This window comes from Falco cherrug, chromosome 4 (genome assembly GCF_023634085.1).
Source record: "Falco cherrug isolate bFalChe1 chromosome 4, bFalChe1.pri, whole genome shotgun sequence".
NCBI classification, from domain to species: domain Eukaryota; kingdom Metazoa; phylum Chordata; class Aves; order Falconiformes; family Falconidae; genus Falco; species Falco cherrug.
Genome location: NC_073700.1, coordinates 19,981,174 through 20,001,566, shown reverse-complemented (window position 1 = coordinate 20,001,566; position 20,393 = coordinate 19,981,174). Strand labels below are relative to the sequence as shown.

General features: G+C 37.2%; 1 protein-coding gene across 1 annotated transcript in view; it reads right to left on the bottom strand.

Annotated features, from left to right (window-relative positions):
- Positions 1-903: 903 nt before the first annotated feature.
- The window catches only part of PPP4R2 (protein phosphatase 4 regulatory subunit 2), a 32,786-nt gene continuing 13,296 nt past the window's right edge, over positions 904-20,393 (bottom strand). Inside the window, exons 3-9 of the mRNA XM_055708517.1 lie at positions 12,696-12,866; positions 7,641-7,734; positions 6,141-6,178; positions 5,630-5,704; positions 5,065-5,208; positions 4,230-4,498; positions 904-3,246 (exon numbers count right to left, since the gene is read on the bottom strand). Of these exons, the coding sequence (XP_055564492.1) occupies positions 2,933-3,246; positions 4,230-4,498; positions 5,065-5,208; positions 5,630-5,704; positions 6,141-6,178; positions 7,641-7,734; positions 12,696-12,866 (1,105 nt within the window). The 3' untranslated portion in view covers positions 904-2,932. The remainder of the gene's footprint in view (positions 3,247-4,229; positions 4,499-5,064; positions 5,209-5,629; positions 5,705-6,140; positions 6,179-7,640; positions 7,735-12,695; positions 12,867-20,393) is intronic.

Genomic DNA, 20,393 nt, shown 5'->3' with positions numbered 1-20,393 from the left:
CGCACACCTTTCCTACAGCGTGCCCCTTGCACTGGGAGCTCAGCCAAAGCTCCTCCGCGGTCACTGGGCAGCACCCAGCCAAAGCCTCCATAACCCCAAGTACACGCCATGCTGGAAGGGCACCCCTGCAGCAAGCATTAAAGTAGTTCCAAAGGTTTAAAAAAAAAAAAAAAAAAAAAAAAAAATCAAGGCTGACAAAGCATCTCAGATCCTACAAGGGAAGCAACTTTTCTAACTATTTTTTCAAGTACCAAGAGCACAATTAAGGGCTGACCTTCACCTTGTGCTCTGGAAGGTGAATGCCATTACATTTTCTATTTATATTCTGGCCCCACGTTAACAGCATTTTTTAATAGGAAATACACCCAGGAGCACTACAAAGCACGTGCTGCAGGTTTCCCGGGGTTTAACCACCCCCTTCCTTCGTGGATCCAAGCAAAACAACCGATTCTGTCTGAGCGGCTCTATGCAGAAATGTGCTCTGGGGTGTAAGTCACAGAATTTCAAGCATCCAGATTTAGAAAAGTACGAGGACAGATTCAACACTACACCTCCAGGCACTCAGAAAAGCAGCTGCCTGTGTCTCTGGGGGTGTGCAGGGCCACCAACAGGACACAGCTGCTTAGAAATGCAGTACTTTGGGTTTGCTCTTTTTAATTCACCTTAAAAAAAACACAGGATGGGGGATCTTCTCTCATTTAAAGTAAACGCAATCTTTAAATGTAGGCACGTTTAGTATTATGACACTCACTGTGACGTTAAAGCATGATTTCAATTTCCATTAGCCATTTCAAAAAAAAAAATAGTGCAGATATATAAATGAATCCATACCTCAAAGTTCTTCTGCAAGTCCTTGCAACAGTAGCACTACCGCTGCCAAAACAAACATATCCAAAGGTCACAGGTGCTTAAAGAACAAGTTTATTGACAATATCTTCACAAATAAACAGTCTAAAGAAAATTTCAGAAATCTCTAAACTTAGAAATTTTAAAATTTTCTCATTGGCAAAACATTTTAAAAAAACCCAAGAAGTGTTAAGATGTCACTATATTTTTAAGCTTTCCTAATTTCAACATTTTGCTTCAGTTCTTTAATTTCATAATACATATCCAACCCTCAAGCACAATGAAAATGAGTCAAGGTACAATTTTCCTTCTGCAAGGGGATCTCTATCAATAAGATTATTTTTTTTGGCAAGCATCTCCCTGAATCCTGTCTGCTTAGAACTTGGTAAGTAACATGAGCAAGTAGTAACTTTATAAATACTCCAACTGAGCCAAATTATTCTGGTATTAATCAAAACCTAGATTTCCCCAAAACAATATGAAGCATACCATGTAGTACGAGAAACTATTAGCATGCATTTTAGAGGTCAGTTTTGTACTTCAGGTATGAGAACTTAAAACCGAAGAGGGACAATTCTGATAAAAATGTACTCCGATATTTCATAATATTAATATTTATTGCTTTATATGAATACTGTATTGAAAGCCCAAGCATTCAGTTTACACACAGAAATTATACAATTATATACCGTTTCACAATGGCAGTGAGCACTCATTACAATCTACAAAAATCTACTTTACAGAAATTTAAAAATTCTAAATATCAAAAAGGTACAGTTGAAGAAACAGGTATAAATTTGGCAGCCAGTAATTGTGACTGGGAGGTTGCAGCTTGCATGTCTTTAAATATGGGAACTGGAAAATATCAAGAGTTTAAAGCAGTAGTTTGTGCTTTGAGCTGGTTTGAAAAAATGTAACACTGGCTGTCAAAGTAGCATGTTCAAAAATATTTAGTTCACTTCCAAAATGTTATACAAATCATGATGATTTCTATGCACCCCTAAACCTTTCAGGTGTTTAGCTCGGGTACATAACTACGGTCATGTAGTAATTCTTCCAATACAGTGGTGTGATCATACCGATGCCATCTGCATACCTTAGAATAAATTTGAGACTTCTCTACAATATTCACAATGCTCCAAGAAGCACTCAAAAAGGCAAAGTACCTGCTCATTTCTTCCAAGATATTTTCTTATCTCATTTTCAAACATTTCCTCTACAAAAGTTTAAGCTAATGTTTTGATTACAACGTTCTCAACATAAAGCACATTTTCTCATAAATAAATGAAATCCTTTCACTCAGGCACCTCAGAGGTATACAAAAGAGTTGTAATCCGAACAGTTCTCTTGGAATGTGTTTACTCTGGTGTTTTCAACAATGTTACTATTTCCAGGGTTTCATATGGGCCAGATTTCATTTGCTTTGTTTTCCAAAACAAAGTGCCTTGAGAGGTGAACTCAGTCTTTTCCTATAGAAAAAAGTATTTGCTGCATTTGTCTTTTATAGAAACAGAAAAATTTACCATTTCCCCCTTAGAACAGTGAGGGTACACATACGTGTGCATGCGTACATATATGTGTGTGTGTGAAATGTAACACATTTTAAACACACAACATAAGGTTTCATAGTGTGTATTCAAATAAAAATCTGGAAAACAGCATGAAACCCCATTATTTCACATGTCAAATGTTGAAACTGTAACCAAAATATGAAGTAACTGCTATAGCCGTCAGAAAAAGACAAGACAAAAAGCTTTCTTGCTTACATACAACTAGGTGTGGTAATCTCCAAAAAAGTTGTCAAAATTATAATTACCTTCCAGTTTAAAAACTTTTATTCTAAATAAAAAAAACTATACACAAACCACTGATTTGACCAAACGAAAGTTCAGCGGTAAGCAGGACCTGAAGGAGCTGGTATTCACAGTTCTTATCATGTACAACTCTTTCAAGGTTCAATCCATGGAGAAGTTTATTTTACAACCTGCTTCTTTTTGTAAAACTAAAGGTCCACTTTATTACATAAAATTATTTATACAGTGTAAAACCAGAGCCTTATGGAAAATACTGCATCTAAGTATTTAAATTAGTCTTGCTCCATAGGTTCATCTGCAACTTCTGTGGCTTCGTCACTGTTTTCCATAGGGGTCTCTGATGAAATTTCTGGAGTTTCACTAGCATAGGACCCTAACTCTTCAGTTTCACTGCAGTCGGCTCCACTACTGGCAGATCCACTAATTTCACTGTCATCCGAGTGTAAATCCTTCTCTGCTTGTGACTGATCAGACTCCTCCATCTGATTGTTCTCCTCAGAGGTCTCTTCATTCACAGTTGAGGATTCAGTGTCTTTTTCTTGATCTTTTCTGTCTGGACCAACATTTCTGGGAGACATGAAGGACTCTAGAAACAGTGAAAGCACAGTATTACTAAGACTTTTTTAAACATATCTTAATCCTGCTATCAATTCCCAGCTCTGCTGAGCCATACTTCCCAACACAGCCAAAAACAGGAAAAACTGACAACCCTCGATTTTATTAGAAGATGGCCCAACTCATAAATCATTTATTAGCCAGCTCCATCAGGACAGCCAAACTACCCTAATATACCACAAAGTCCAGTATTTTTATTAAATAGGTAGCTTCACTTAATTAAGCTTCAGTGGATAAAGACACAGTCTAAAAAGTAACTTTTCCTTGCTTCCTCACATGCCTTCATTTGCCTTCAGGACCAGTCTTTTGGAAATGTTGCAAACATTACTGTTTCAAGTATACATCCACCATCATCTGGAGGAACATTTTACAAATACCCAAGCCACTAAAAAATTGGTATTAAAAGGCAACTTTGGAGAATACGTAAAAAATAACTGCAGTTAAGAGACTGATCTATTTTTTTTTTTTTAATTAGGTACAGGGCCTGCCTTGGAGAGAGGCAATTTTCACTGTTCTAATAGGATCTAGAGAGACTGTTGTTCAGCCTCAGTGGAAGAACATAACTATATCCACATTTCAGTAATTTATATTATTAACAAAGACAGTCAAATGTAGATATGACATATCCACCTTCTGGAGAAGAGACAAGAACATCTGGTGATACCCTAAAGCTGGGATTCTCAAACTCTTGATACATCATTACCACCCCTGCATAATTTACAGTCTAGGAAGAATTTAAGTACCAGTTTATGTTTTTTTGAATAGCAATGTAGGACTAAAAAGAAGAAAGCAATAACAGAATTGCTAAATTACGCAAAACCCAAGTATGAACAAGCAGCTCATCTTTAAGTACAACTGGAGACATTCAATAATCCCAACAGCATTGGCCTCCGGCAAAGTAAATCTTAACTCCTTGGAAAAGGCACAGAGCAAAGAGAGTAAAATCTGAAATACCTTCCTCCTCTTCCTCTGTACAGTGCTGTCTGGCACAAGTAGCATCTTTTTCTTTATCCTGAGGTGCAGAGGATGTTTCTGACTCTTCCCCCATGCCTAAAGAAACTTCACTGGAGGCAGTTTGGTTAGATGCATCTCTGGCTTCCCCTTCCTTGTCAAATTTAAGTCTTTTTACCTCATGTCCTTCTGCCTCTGCAGGATCATCTTCAGAATGCTTATTTTTTACTGGGCTGCTCTGAGCACCTTCCGATTCAGATGCTGGTGATTCACTATAAACAACAAAAGCAGCTGTAGTTTTTATTGAAGAAAAACATTCTGTATCTTGACACACTTAAAGTAGCAGCTACTTGAAGTTAAATGCTCTACCAGACGAGATGTAACAGTAGAACTCGCTTATTACATAACAAAACATCAAAGCCATCACTCCTGATTGTCAGTGAAAACAACATGGTCAGGCTACTCTGGTGGGTCCAAATTACAGACAGGTCCTACTGTCAGAAGTGGTGGCAAATGTTTATGAAATATCTTATCTGGTTATAGCTTAACATCCTGACACAAATATGGCAACTATGGATTTCTGAACTCCTTTGCTGGCTCTTCATTTTTACTGTACATCCCCTACGCTTACAAGATGTGTTACTGCAACTGTGGAAACTTGAGCTAAGAAGTTAGCTAGACAGCCCAAACAGTAGTAAATACACCTATCAAATCCTGCTGCAGATATTCGTACGTTAAGACTTAATTTTGCACACCTTAGTCATTATGTTTTAAAAATATCTGTAAAGGGAAAAAACTGAGAATAATAAAACCTCAAAATACATCACTCCTCACAAACCTGTGTTTTTTGTCTTCTGTTTGCTGCAAGCTTGATTCTTTATGTTCCGTGCTGTCTGGCAAACCGTTTGTTGTCATAGGAGTTGACAAAGAAACCTTCGGTCGATTTACTGATCTGGGAGTTCCAGGACCATTTACATTAGATCTTTAAAAATAACAATAAAAAGTTAACCCACCGTTTTAGTAAAGCAATTTGTTACTAATAGGCAGAAAAAGGCTACAACCTTGTTCTACAAGGTAACAGAACAAGAAGATCAGGTAATTTGCTGTTTCATATTGAATAAAAAAATCCTTGCCTACATGTTTGTAGCATGCAAACTATGATAAAAACCTGAATTAAAAAAATCCTGAACAATGAGGTTACAAAAAGATCAAAAAACCCCAGAGTACATAGTGCATATATTTGTGCCTCCTCTACCTTCCTTCCCCAATATCCCATGTCACACACCATTTTTAAGGCTACCCATTTAGTACCAGGATAGGTAATGATACACGATCTGAAGCAGCTATTTTCAGAGCTACCTTGCTTTTATCCAGAAAAAGTTAACTCCCGAAACTCAACTTACCTGTCAGAGTACCCTGGTGAATTTCCTGGGAACATAACACCATTCATCCGATTTAAACTATTGGAATTATTTTTCCTAACAAAAAAACAATGTTATGAATAAAGGAACTTTACTGTAAGCTTGTTTACACAGAATCCCTCCCCGCAACTTAAATAGGCCCCCAGTGCCTGTCCTCGAGGAGTGACATATATTACACTAGGGAAACAGGCTACAATATGAATTTACAGCACACCTGTTATCGAGGGGTATCCATTTTTTTCCACCAGCAGCTATGGTACAAAGTAACGGCTTAGCGTTCAGAGATAATACTCAACTGTACCACATATCTGATTCCAAAGCAGTGTGTTCATTTCCAAACTGTTACCTGTAACACTTGCAGACTACCACTAGTATTGACCTAGCTATTGATAAGGGAAACCTGAACTCTGCAGGAATAACAGACACACACGCACACAATCTCCCCTCTACTAACAGAAATGTGAAGTTTCAAGAAAACAAAGGTGATACTTACTCTGAAGATGGATATACACAGCTGACAACCATGACATTCTGTAATAAACAACATATTAAGAGCTCAGAAACAGAAGCTTCAGCTCTTGACAAAATCCCAAAAATTAGAATTACAGGATTGTGGTTGTATCTGTTAAAGTATCTCTACAGAAAATTGGGTGGAACACTACAAACGCATGACAGATAGAGAAGAAGTATCTCTGCTCCCTCTTTACAAAGTCAGGCCATTAATTATAACAAAATATCAGTATTTTCTTAAGTGGGTTACTGTCATGACAAGACCAGCACATTAAGCCTCAGGCCCAAATGTTTCTGATTTCTAACCAAAATATCTCTGGAAAGCAAAGTACTCAGAAATGCTGAAAAACTTCTCAAATGCTTAAGAAAGCTCTATTTGTACACGAGCCCTGCAACTGAAAGTGTACAAGCATTATTAAACATTTTTGGCACAGCTGTATTTCAAATATTAAATTATTTTTGACCCACATGAACAAGGGGCAGAAACATTAATTAATTCAGCACATTTTGCTTAGCTACCTCTCCCTCTTCAATCCCATAGCAAACTACATCAGTTTTAACAACTAGAAACCTAGCTTAAAAATTCAGTTTCTCTCTTCAAATCAATACTCAGCCCAATTATACAGGGGGGCTTTTAACAGAGTGCCAGCTCAATTAACCCAGATGAACTTGAGGGAGGGCTCTCCATAAAACCTGAGCTGTGGTTTCACAGGTCTCATTGTTGGCTAAGAAATGGCATTGTGAAATCCCTCTGTCCATTTTATTCCTACCTTAATTTGCAAGAATACACCTGACTGCATCTGCTACAGCAGTGAAAACCAATCTGTTTACAAGTTAACCTTTCTTCCACCAAACTGTCTAAATAGGAACCTCCAGCCAATTTTGCCATCAAGAAAATCCTACGTGGAACTACATCTTGATAGTCTTATCTGTTTTTGAAAGATCCCATATTCTGACATAAGCTGTAAAATATCATTAAATGACATTTGTATGCTTTTACAAAAGCACAGTCCTCTACCCAGAATTATTCAAATACTGAAATAAAAGACACTGGCGGGGGTGGGGGGGGGTGGGGCCGGGGGAAGGGCCCTCCCTTCACCTACGGGATCTTATCTGAAGCCAAACATGGAATGACATACCTGGCTAAAAAAAATCAAATTATTTCAACTGATTATTTACTTCTAGCTTGGATTCAATCTACATAGTGACATTAGACCATCCACAAACTACAGTTTCAGTACTGCACAGTAATTAGGAAACACAACAGTTACAGCCCTGAGATTTATTCTTGTGTCTTAGGTTATTTTAAAATTGCTTTTTGATATTAAAAGGCATGAAACAAATTCATATGCTTAGAGTAGCTATTAGCTATACTATGGCTATGAGCCACAACGAAACCATCAGACCTCTGGGAGTAATTCAGAGGTTATTTAAGTGGTAGTTGTGACTGTTTAGCCATGTTCTCGCTCGGAAAAATACATACCTTTTCCACACCTCTTAGAAATTTGTCTGTTCCTGTGTAATTCCTCCTAGGATCTGTCAGCAACTCACAGAGTCGCTGAATAGTGAAGGGGATGCTGCAATGAAATAGATATATGACAATTTAATTTTATTTTAATTGGTATGACTGTTAGGAAGCAACAACTTTATTGGTTTCTCCCCCTTATCGAGAAGGCAGAAAGAAAACAGTACTGAAATTTGTTATCATCAGCAATATAGGGTAGTAACTCAAGCCCTTATTTTCCCCCACATCTCATACACTGAAGTAACAAAATCACTATCTTTTGTGCTCACCGCCACAAAATACTTGAAGTAGAATCCTAAATACATCATCTCACAACTCAAACAATTAAAACAATAAATAGGAAATCAGATCAACAGCAAAATAGTTTAGTAATGTATTTATTATTCAAATAACATAGAACAGAGATGGTAAGTGATTTAGAGCAAGTCTGAGTCATACACACTACAGCTAAAAAAAATTCAACTTGCGGTTTATTTCCCGTTTTACAAAATACATTTACAGAAAAAGCATTAAATGTTGGAAATAGTAGAGCCATTACATTTCAGGTGTTACAAATACTCTATTTTGCCACAACTGGACAGTATACTTAGCTATCAAGGAACAGCTCAGTAAAAATAATTAAAATTCAGAGGAAGATACATGAATCCATAAGCACCACATTCACACATTGTTTTCTGACAATTCTACACTCAGTTTCATCCCTGCTTAAATGAGAAACTGACCTTTCAGACAAGCAATGCTTTACATACATTTACCAGTTACCTGAGATGTCACACTTTCGTTGCAAATTCAGTGACACATTTTAACAAACTTCTGACAAAACAGTAAAATACTGCAAAAGTCACTTCAAAAAGGTAATAAAGAATCATGCATTTTTAAAGTTAACTATTTGAAGTTGAAACCACATAAACACATCAAAAATTCATCCAAGAAGAGTATTTGATACAATACTTAAGGCCATTTCTTGACTGGAAATACAACTGATAAACCAAAATCATATCATAAAATCATAGAATGGCTTGGGCTGAAAGGGATCTTCCACAGCGACATCAATACACACTTACATGCATGTGTGTGTGCCCATATGCCTATACTGTAAATCTTGATAAAAATTCAACTTCTATTATTTTCTGAGGAACTCTGTACACAGTATCATCAGCCTATTTCAGCAGTTAATACAGTATCTATCTCAAGCTCAGTTCATTGCTAAAAAGCCACATCTTAAAGATGCACAGATCTGCCACTGTTTCAGTGCGCAGGTCAGCATAGCTATGATGACTCATACTACATGACACTTCAACTAAAAGCAAGCAGTAATCAGAAAGAGTGACCAAGCAGAAACAATTTAATTACATTTTTCAGAACTGACTGTATATTATGTTATAGAGGAAGTTATAATCCTCAACTGGAGAACTGCACAGAGGTAGGCCACAATGCAGCCACCCTTGGCCCTAGTTCCAACACAGCTACCTTATAAAAAAAAAAAAAAAAACCACACACAGATTTATCACATTTACCCTGCTAGTTAATGCCTTCCCTTGCTATTCACCCTGAATTACACCACTCCAACTTATATTTACTTGACTTCTAAGAACAAAAAGATTGTGAAGTTGATCTCCATCAATCAGCTGTGCAGAGTTATAATACAGCTGATGAAGTATTTAATATATTAAACACTTGCAAAAAGTAACACTTTAAGATGATGGTATTTCTAAGAGATTTGTTTTCACATGTTATTGCTCAAAAGCAAGTAAAACGGCAGGGAGAGAGTGACTCAGTATCCAGGCAAAATACATTTCACCTCCCTATTTTGACCCAGAAGCATCTCCTCCCCCATCCCCAAAATTTGCTAAGTACAAACCAGCACAAACCAGGAACAAGTTTTCCTTAAAATTCTTTTTATTACACATAGAGTCTTAATAATGATGGCACCACTGTCCAGCTTAATTTCCCTAAAGCTTCCTTCATATCAATCACATAGTGCTGCTATTCAGCAGGTTTTGGTCAATCTGTAATCTTTCATGACACCCAAATTCTTCATGATGTTCAGCTCCTGTGTAGTGCCCTCTTTTAATGAGATTTCCAGCCCTAACTCACAAAGAATTTACTTGACCCATTAACTTTTCCACATAGGTACAGTACTAATTGTACCTGCTGTTTCCCCCATTGATGGCCATTTTGGTTTTGGGTTGAAAAGTGCATAATTAAAGAGACTTTGTAATTTTTTAATAGACTGTACATTCAAAACCAATTTATTTCTCAGAAACAAAAACAGGCAGAATGTAAATTATTTTTCATCAGCCAGATCTGTAAAACGTGCTGGAGAATCACTGTCTGGCTACTTTGTATTCAGCTGTACCTAACTGCACACCTGGAATACTAATACATGAAGTACTTTGTGAACATCAACACTGTTCTAGTTACTTGGGAAATCAGTACACTCAAAGTGTGTAGCCTGCAACTAGCTCCAGAAGTACAAGCTGTCTTCCTATTTGACTTTCAGCTATGAGGCTCAAACAAAAAGCAAACCTAGCCCATTTCCCTCCAAAATTTTCCACAGTAAACTACATTTACTGAGCAGCAGATGGCACCAAGTGTCACACTATCACCCTTTGCATGTAATCCGTTCAACATTTGCAAGTGTTTTTACTTGACAAAACCCGAAGTTCACTGCACCCTACAAATTCCTTTCCATAAAACTATTATTTTAAAATAGTCTAACAATGCGATTTTAAAATCGAAGTACTTTGAATTGGTGTAAATCTATACATGAACACCAATGTAAAACTTTGTGAGCAGTATGAGAATAGATCTTATATGCTTAGAAATTTAATTAGTTCAGTACATGAGCTGCATGAATAGTCCTAATCTGCCTACTTAACCTAACCACTTAAAATTCTATACAAACACACTCAAAACTGCACTTCCTAGCACTACAGTTCAGAAAGAATTACAAACTAAAAATTCATCATATGGACAGGATTCAAGAAGGATATGGGAAAGTTGCATATAAAAGCTATATTACATTATGGCAAAACAATACGCATGAATGGAAATCTGGATGATGATTATGTTTAGTTTATTCATGCTGTCAAGACTCCTGTCATCAGACATTCCCAGTAACTTACCTTGGAACTTTCTGCTTCACTAGCAAAGTATAAAGAAAATAGAAAGTCTTTTAGAAAGTCCCTACTCCAAAGCAATTCTAGACTACAGCATGAGAATCTGGCTCTGCAACGTGAAGTAAGATACAATAACATTAAAACAGCCAGTTTGTGCTTTCATTAAAAGGCACATCATCTATACAGATCCCAGAACAGAGGTCATTCTTAATTCGTTACTTTGACTTTTAAGTTTAAAAAAATGAGCTAGTTTTCATGAACTCTTTCCCTCACTCTTTTGAGCAAACACCAGTAAAAACATCCTATTAATGAAGTCACACTGACATCTACAACTCTAAATAAGAAGCCTTAATATACCCAATTGCACGAAATAAAACCTGCTGTTGTTACTTTTTGGACCACCTCCACACGTTTCAGCTTTCACAACCGTATCATCTCTGTAGGGATTGTAGGATGTATTAAATAAACTCTTCTACAGTCCTAGATTCTGAAACATCCTGATGTATTACTTTAAGGTAACTAACGCATGCAGTTTGCTTCCTCAAAAACTGGGTGGTTCACTTGGAAGTATGAGGAAGTTGAGCACTCTGAAGTGTTACAGCAATAGATGAAAATAGCCTGGCCACAGAGTAACCTCCCAACTTGGGTCACCCATGGGTTTGTTCAGTACACTTCGGTACAACAGAAGGTAACAGCAGCCCATTCATGAGCTGTCTCTGTGTGAGCAAGTTACAAATTTTGTGGGCAGTGAAGCATTAACAAAAAGCTGGGGGAGGCAGGAGACAGGCAGACTTGGGCATAAAGGATAGGTTTGTTTTTAAACTCCCTTAGTGAAGTAGCCCAATATAAATACTGGGAAGCTGAGAACAAGCTGAATTTCACATTCTTAGAAGTATCCTACATAAGAGGAATTGTGGCGAGTGGGGGAGGAAGTGAAACCTGACTTATGAGAGAGATTTAAACTGCAAATAGATTAAGCAGTATGGAACAATGACAATAAAAATTATTAATCTAGCATCAAAATATGATACTAAGAATGTGTTAGTAGCACCTGTAAATCTGAAAAAAACAAGGAGGTAAGCTTTGCAGTATGCCCATTTATTGACAAACTGAGAAAAATGCTGAAAGTCTCTCAAGCAAGCATTGAGACCCACAGGCAGGATGACTCAGCTTACGGTATGTAATCTAGTTTAAAAACAAGAAAAATACTATATGAGCTAATAAGAAAGGCACACCCAACGGAAGACCAACAAAAGTGTCAGGAGCTTTATTTTAAAGGAAACAAAACTTCCACAATTACAAATCCAGCAAAGGGCATACACTTTAGTCTAAGACACTGTCAGCAACAGATCGAATACCCCAAGTCTCAATTAGTAATTAACACTGGAACTATGAACTTGAATCCGGCCCAATTTAACAATTCAAACCCAGGAACACCTTGCCTCCTAGTCACACCATGTTTATCACGGCATTACTTCCCAAAAAGCTACTGAACTGCCCCCAAAGCAATTAAGAACTAAACACCAAAAGACTTCTTTCAGTTAGGCATTTCAAAATACACCAAAAGAAATCTGACTTTACTATTTCACCTGCTAAATGCAGATTGTAATGCCATGCTTCATTGAACTGTATTACTTAAAAACTAAATACATATTGAAAAAACTGAAGTGCCTGACATGTCACAGGATGTCATAATTCTCATTCAAAGACAGAATAATGAAGTTAAAGTTCTGAAACTACTGTAGAGAGTATTTCCAAGGTATGCATTTGCTTCTGCTTTTCTATTTCAGGAAGCAAAATGAACAGTCACAGATAGAGAGGACAAAATACTAAGTTAAAATTTGAGAAAGTATTTTTGTTATCCTGATTTCAGAGAAAAAACAATACATACCCATTAAATCCAGTGACAATTTTCAGGATTCTTTCTTTCATCTCTTCAAAGGGAATATATTCCACATTTGGATTGGGGGGCCCTCTTGGTTCAGGAGCTGAGGTTCTGAAATCATCCATTACTTTCTCCAGTTTGAAAATAAAATAGCCTTTAAACTGAGACCACTGAACCCTGCATAAAACACAAGAATGAAGACATATGCAAGTCAGCCCTAAAACCATAGAAAAACAGCATAACTTCGTGTTTGCGAAACAACATTCATGCTGGCTTGCCAGCCCTAAGATAAATGAGGCAAGTAATGCAGTATTTTTTCTTCCTGAACTTAAAACATGGCAATAATTTAAAAAAATTACAGTAAAACAGTATTACACAAGTCAATTGCCATTAACAACAGGGTAAGCCATTTCCTTAATTACAATTCTAACCTAAATGCGAAACATGCACGCATTCTATACAATTTACCAGGGAGCCTACACGCCACCTGAACTTTTCACTGAGCTCACAAGAGAAGCAGGGAAAAAATAAAAAGAAGAAAATGTGTTTCAAGTCTGGAAATCATACAGCAATTGTACACAGCATTACCTGTTTCCATTACAAAAAGCATTTCAGTAAGACTTTGAAACTAACTGCTCAGTATCCACACACCTTAAAAGCATTTAATAATACCTCTTTTTCTCAGAAAAACAAATACATTTTGTATCACTGATAAAACCCAATGATGAGTATTTGAGCAAAACAACTTTGACTCCTGAAAAATATTCCCACAACAGTAAGTAATGTGTTAAGATCTTTTCAAACAACCTTCTTGCCTTACAACTTAAAAGCTTTATCATTTATGGAATTCTTCATACTGATGCTTTCAAGAAAACAGGTCTTTCACTGCATACAACACACAAGGTGGGAAACTGCTGAGAAAGCCCTTTTACACCAATCACCCCAGGCAGCAGTCACAGTAGTAGCTCTGCGCCTCCCCTGGCTAGTGCATTTCTTAGCAGAATAAGGAGCCACTTGAAAGCAATCGATTTAGTTCAGTTACTATCAATTTTATTCTATTAACGTTGGCACAGGAGCTTTCACAGCTACAAGATGGAGATGCTAGCAAATAAAAAGAAGAAACAGGAAGAATAACAAACCAGCAATAGAGAAAATTATCTTTGACATTTATCTATAACATAGGTAATCTGGAATTAACTGGCTCAAATCAAACAAACATAAAATCGAAACCCCTGGACAGCCCTTCAGCTCCTGCTGAATGAAATGCTATTTAGCCACAAGTTGTATTTCTGCAGGCTGTGCTTGGTAGCAGTGCTAGTTTGAACAGCCCCTGACTATTTTCAACCCCATGTAACACCTGACCTTCTGTCAGGCTGATACAAACGTCATCTGGGGAGTCACTGCAGGTAGCTCACAGCAGCAGGAGTTGTATCCCACATGCTATTCCTGAGCACCAATACTACCAAATATGAAACCACAAGCCAACGAAGCCATATGAGCCCGCTTCCACCAGAAACACAGTGCCATGTTATCTTTGCCTTAGTTTTGTCCTTGGTGTTAAGAAAATAATTACAAGATGTAAAAGGGGAAAACCAGCTCAAGCTTATTTATAGAAATTCAAATACAAAACCCCATCTTATTAGGAGTGATAAATTGGCAAGAATGGGGGGAAATCCAAAGAGGAAAGCAAACCTCCCTTCTCCTTCACAGGAAAGCATTAGGCTCCTCACAACAGAGCAGAATGCAGGACTTGGTGAATAATAATAACAAAACCAGAAACAAAAATAGAAAGAAAGAAGAAACAAGGTTCCAAAAGGGAATGGCATAGATAGACTGAACAGTGTCATTGAGTCTTCACTGGATTATTGCTCCAATTAGCATTATACAGCCAAAGCAGAACACTATAATGTTTCAAATGTACAATGTTAGGCATTACTACTATAAAAGTTAAATTAAAAAGCTATCCAACTCTGCAGCGCTACCACCATGAGACCAAAGCTTTCAGAACAGGTCACAGATTTAACACATAAGCACATCACAAGACACAAACAGAAAAGACCCAGTAAATAGCCCCATGCCAGAATAGGATTACTCCCTACAGAGCATCCCAAGAGCTTTCCTTGCCTCATGACAGGGGATTCCACTATTATTCTAAACATTCTTTGACAACCCCATTTAATATTTTCCACACTTTAGAACTTGAGCTGTTCTTTTGTTTTCATTGTTATTTACTTCTTGCTAAATATTAACACTTATCTTTTCGTAGACTATTAAACCAGTGCTGTGTTGCTGAAATAAAGCAACATACAAAGTTTAAAATGGCAATATACTGCCTGAAAGCAGTACCTACCAGCTCCTCTTTACAATGCTGAAGCTACAGAAAACAATGTAACATTTGGCCCCTATATAGAAGTCCAGAAAACTGACACTTAAACCATATTATTTTTCGTTAGTATTTCTTCTGTTATAAAAAGGCTAGGAACTTGCATCTGCAATACACTGCACTACTGACATAAAAAGCATCTTTCACCCTGTATTTCAAAACACTTGATAAATGACTGCCAAGCAGGTGACACAGTCCAGCCTACAAACAGAAGCAGAGTTTAAGGGTAAACACAAGCCTGACTACAGATAACACAGATACAGCAACACCAGCACCAAATAAACTAAACAAGCTGTTGCTAAAAGCAGTGTAACCACAGCAGCAGGAGCTCAGGACAGGCTTGCCATTTAGGCATTTTTTCTGTTTCTCAAGTAGGTTTTTTTCAACATTGCAAAATTCTCTGCTGCTGTGGCTGCAGTACTAGCAGCATGAAAGCTAACAGGTTGAAAGCAAGTTAAAAACAACTTTGCTTCTGCAACTAGATGTAACTGCAGTATCTACCGTAAACAACTGCTTCGAAGTCAGAGATGTCTTGTGCCTCTCAAACATTATCTCCTGATCTCAGTGTTGTAATTTAAACATTAAAACATGCTACCATTTAGACAATGGTCTTTAAGCACTTGCAATCTATGTAACTGGTTTCTGATAAACAGTTTCATCCTGCTACCAGTAAGTTACACGGGAACTCCAGCCACTCAACAGCAAATATTTTTTTTTTTGCACCACAAAAGACTGAGTCAGTTCCCAACTCTTCAACTGTGTAAGCAAAATTCAGTCCTGCAGTAGCACCACAGTGGATTCCTGGAAGGCAGGAAGGAGGAGGAAGGTTTCTGGCAGCTACAACTCACGTCACTTGTTTCTTTTAGGCCCGACGCTTCTATCATTACCCCAAGATGAAGAATTCTAGCTTCTGCAGACCATCCATCCTTCAGTTACCTTCTTCCTGCTCTTCCTACCAACCTCATAAGCAGCAGTCCCTCTTCCCCTCTTTCTTACTTCATCTACTTACATCCTGTGCCTACCAGGATGCTAGGAAGGGAGCAGACCTACACACTATTCCTATAGGAGAAGGAAAATGCTTCAAAAGCAAGGGGGAGAGCTCTGGAATGCTAGTTTCTGCTCTTTCTGCTTTCATCCAGAACTGCAGTTGCCTCCTTTTCCCTCAAAGCCAGTCTCTTCAGCAGCAGCATCCACCACCCTGTAATCAGACGCTGACAGTCTACCTCCTAGCCAGCTGTGTACTATGCCTCCAGTTTAAGCTACTTCTGAACAAGTCCTCTGAAACCAAAAATAATACACAAGGTGGACTAATAAAGGATTTATATAAAAATAATTTTACTTCTAGCAACCTTAATTATGTGTATTTGTTAGAGAAACTTCTCTACATGTGTGAAAATATACTGCAAATTCTGAACACTTTTTAAACTGTTTATAAAAGATTGCACTCAAAGCAATCTACAAAACTGAAAATATTCTGGCTGTGTATTTCAAAGAAGAAATCATTAATATAATGAACTCACTTCTGCCAAAAAAAAAAAAAAATTCTTTCCTGCAAGGACAGTAAGATTTTCTTAGTTTTCATTAACTTCAGTGGAAGTGATCAAAAGTGAGTGTCAAAAGAGGAAAGTTACCTTTCCTGTTTTACCAGTCTATGAAAATGACATGTAGAAAGAAGTCTGTATCAGCTTCAAACTCACTTGCAAATCTATAGAGAAAACCAATTAGTTCATAAACAGATTAAAAATGGCATTTTCTCCTAATTATCAAAGCAAACAATATCCACCGTTCAGAAATTTTAAGTTACCAACATGCACTGAAAGAATGGTCGCTTCAAAAGCCAAACAGTAGTAGTGAGAAGAGATAAACAAATGGCAAATACCTGTTTTCCAGAAATGAAAACATGTATCTACATGTATCACAAGCTCCCCAAGAACAAACTAGCATTAGGATGCAAGCCCTTTATTAGCTGCTTAGTTACAAAATGGGAGATAGTGAAAAAGAGCGAAGTTTAGTCAATACCTTCTGTAGTTAAGCCAAGAGCCTAAATGAAGCAAAAGAAAACTCTTCTACACAGCTTTATGTACAAGCTCATTAAGTTTTTACACACTAGATAATAACTGACAAACACTTTAAGCTCTGCAAAGAAACTAAATTGAAGAAATTCCATGGAGAAAATACTATTCATGCTTTCTTCTGAGCAGGCCTGTTTATAAATACTTGCTCTTCCCACTCCACATTGTACATGATCAGCCTTTTCTAAATGCATGTTATGTCCTCCAAACATGCTTTTCCTGGCCGCTACACTAACTTGTGAATTTGTACCAGCAACTTTGAGCGCTCTTTAATAGCCACTCAAAGAAAAAAAATTCCTGCAAACATAGTACAATCTATAAAAATATCTTCAAAAAGAGTACTTCAAAACATTAGCTAATCCTAAAATGTTTTGGTTCAGCGTACTTTTTGTTCTAGAGAATGACAACTCCAAAATTATATACATTTTATATATATCTAAAGCATGTCTCACTACAGTATCCGGGTCAACCTGTGTAAATATACCTGTACAGAGACAGCTCCCCTGCGCTAATGAGCCTGTAGTTTAACAGATACTCCAAACCATCATCAGCTGGCCTTTTTGCCCTCTACTTCCACCAGCTCATCCACCATGTTTCAATTATATCAGCCTAAAAGGTTTTGCTCTAATATACAGAAAATTAGACAAAGAAACTGATTTAGGGGCAGGGGAAAGCAGCCAGCAAGGGAAAACTCAGAGGCAGTAATGACTGGCTAAAAAGGAGCAACCATAGCATGCTTCAGCACTACAGCTTGTAAAGATACATATGTCATAGCAGAACCACACACCTCAACCTCTCCCAGTACCAATGTGTATGTTAACAGTTTAACAATTTACTTTAAAAAAAAAAAAACAAAAAACCTTTGACAGATGAAAGCATGGAAGCCAACAGGGTCAAACAGTTCAGTCTTTGTACATTACTTTGTATCATGTACTTATATCCTAGATTTAATATATGCTGATAATTGTGCTTTAAGGTATAGAAAGATGTTTAACAGCATAATATTGTACCAGAATGCTGTCCCTGACCTTGAATTAGAAATGTAACAGAGAAACATGGATGGAAGAGACCTCAGTGTTTGAAAATACTCAGTTGTGTTTTACAGAGTTAAACAGAAAAGCAGACAGCACCTGACCAAACAGCCAGTAACATGAGAAACGTAAGCAAGTTTTGAGAATATTTACATCTAATTAGAGAGGCAGCATGAGAAAAGGCTAAAAAAAAAAAAAAAAGGTGGGGGAAAGACATAAGACACAGAATGAGCAAGCAGAGACTAAGTAACAGGCTAAGCAAGAAAACACCAATAAAAAAAATTAATCCCCCATACAAATACACAAAACCCCAGGACAGGGTCAGAATTACTAAGTGAAAACAAGAAAGCCCTATGAAGAAAGATACAAAGGCGAGCAAGAAAACTCTACAGTCACAACAGTACTACAACAATGTACTTATTCACTCAAAGTTGATGAGGCAGCAAAAATCTCCATTGCACAGGGAAGGAAGAATTAAAACAAAGATTAATTGAGACAAGGGACATAACCTAGCATTACCAGAGCTGAAACAAGGAAGAACACAATCTTCAGTAACTTTGTTCTCTAACAGAAGTAAACTAATTCACACCTGTACTTGAACTACATGATTTTCTGTTGGAACTAATCCGTTACTACAGATCAAAGTTTGCCAAGCAACATTAACCAAGTTTAGCAATCCACCAATTCTAGTTGATAAACAGCACTCTTCAACACAGGACAGAGGTCACCTTAGAAAGCAGTTCAAGTAATCTGATGCTACGCTTTGATTTAAAATAATTACTACCACAAAGTTGCTTGCAAGCTACGACTGCTTCTCTCCTAATACAATTGGCACAGAACTCATCTTTCCCAACACGCACATCAAAAACAAAATTGCATTCTATATGGAAACAATCTAATCCTATCACTCCCAGAGTACAAAAGACTTCCCCCCATTCCCTTACCTCCTGCTTACTCAAAATGTTTGTACTGACAAATGTGAGAAAGCAACTTTCTCCCTTACCACACTGCTTATTGTAAGAGAGAACCTTCTGTCAATAGCTTGCACTATCAAGATGGTTTCTGAATGTCAGAGAACTAACTGGCATTTTCTTCCAACCACTGGACAAGGTTTTGTATAGAGTCTTTTGCCACCCGGTATATTCACTTTGGGAGACCCAAAATTTCACCAAAAAAAAAAGAGAAACGCTAGAAACGTTTAACAAAGTTGTTTGGGCAAGATTTGACAAACATTAAAAAACAGAATTAAAAGTAACAGAATAATGAAAGGCAACTCAAGAACCTGAAATGAAGAGGGAAGTCTTGCAATCTGGAGAACAGAAAAACATTAACTGTCAGAGAACTAGAACAAGGCAAGGAGAAAATTTGTAATACCAATATTCCGACCTCCTTCATACACACACCGTGCTTCCCCTACTATTTTTAAGAAAAATGATCCATGTTGAATATGTGATACAATTCTCTCTCACATATTTAGTACTACACTGGAAGCCTTTACTACAACACAGGGATCCCCAACATTATTACTACCCAACCTGGACATCAAATGTCAACTGGACCACAAGTCTCCACAGGTGAAAAAGACAATTAATTAGGGCAAGTTATCTAGCTCCTTTTTAGCAACTGTATTAAAATATGAAACTTAACACTTAACTATACAGTTTAGACAAACTCTACAGGATTTTAAGTCTCAAACTTCAATAAAAGACATGGAAGGTAAGCAGGACAAAACCTAAAATTAACTGAAGAACAAGAGAAAGTATTCAGAGTGCCCAAAATAAGGCTACCTCCTGAAATTAAGGTACTGCAATTATTTCTTAAATCTTTCTGGAATTGCTTCACAGATTACAGGTTTAATTAAGAAAAACATTATATTGCAGGGATGTTAAGCTTCTCAAGACCTAGCTATGTACTTAAAACATGAAGAGTCCCAGGAGTCCTAGCGGGATGTCTGTCTTCAGATTTCACAGTGTTTAAGTTCATTACAAAATTACTTGGTTTAAATTTTAAGAGGATGCCATCTGTTTTGGAGAGATGCTCTATACCACAGAGAACATAAAATGAAAAGGAAAACAGAGTAGATCTATTGATTCAGTTCACTGAACAGGCCATAAAAGAAGCATCAGAACTTGGTGAAAAAAACGGACCGCTTCCCTCTCCACTCTTCTCTACTCTGACAAGCAAAAACAAACAAAAAAAAAAAAGTACAAAATAGCAT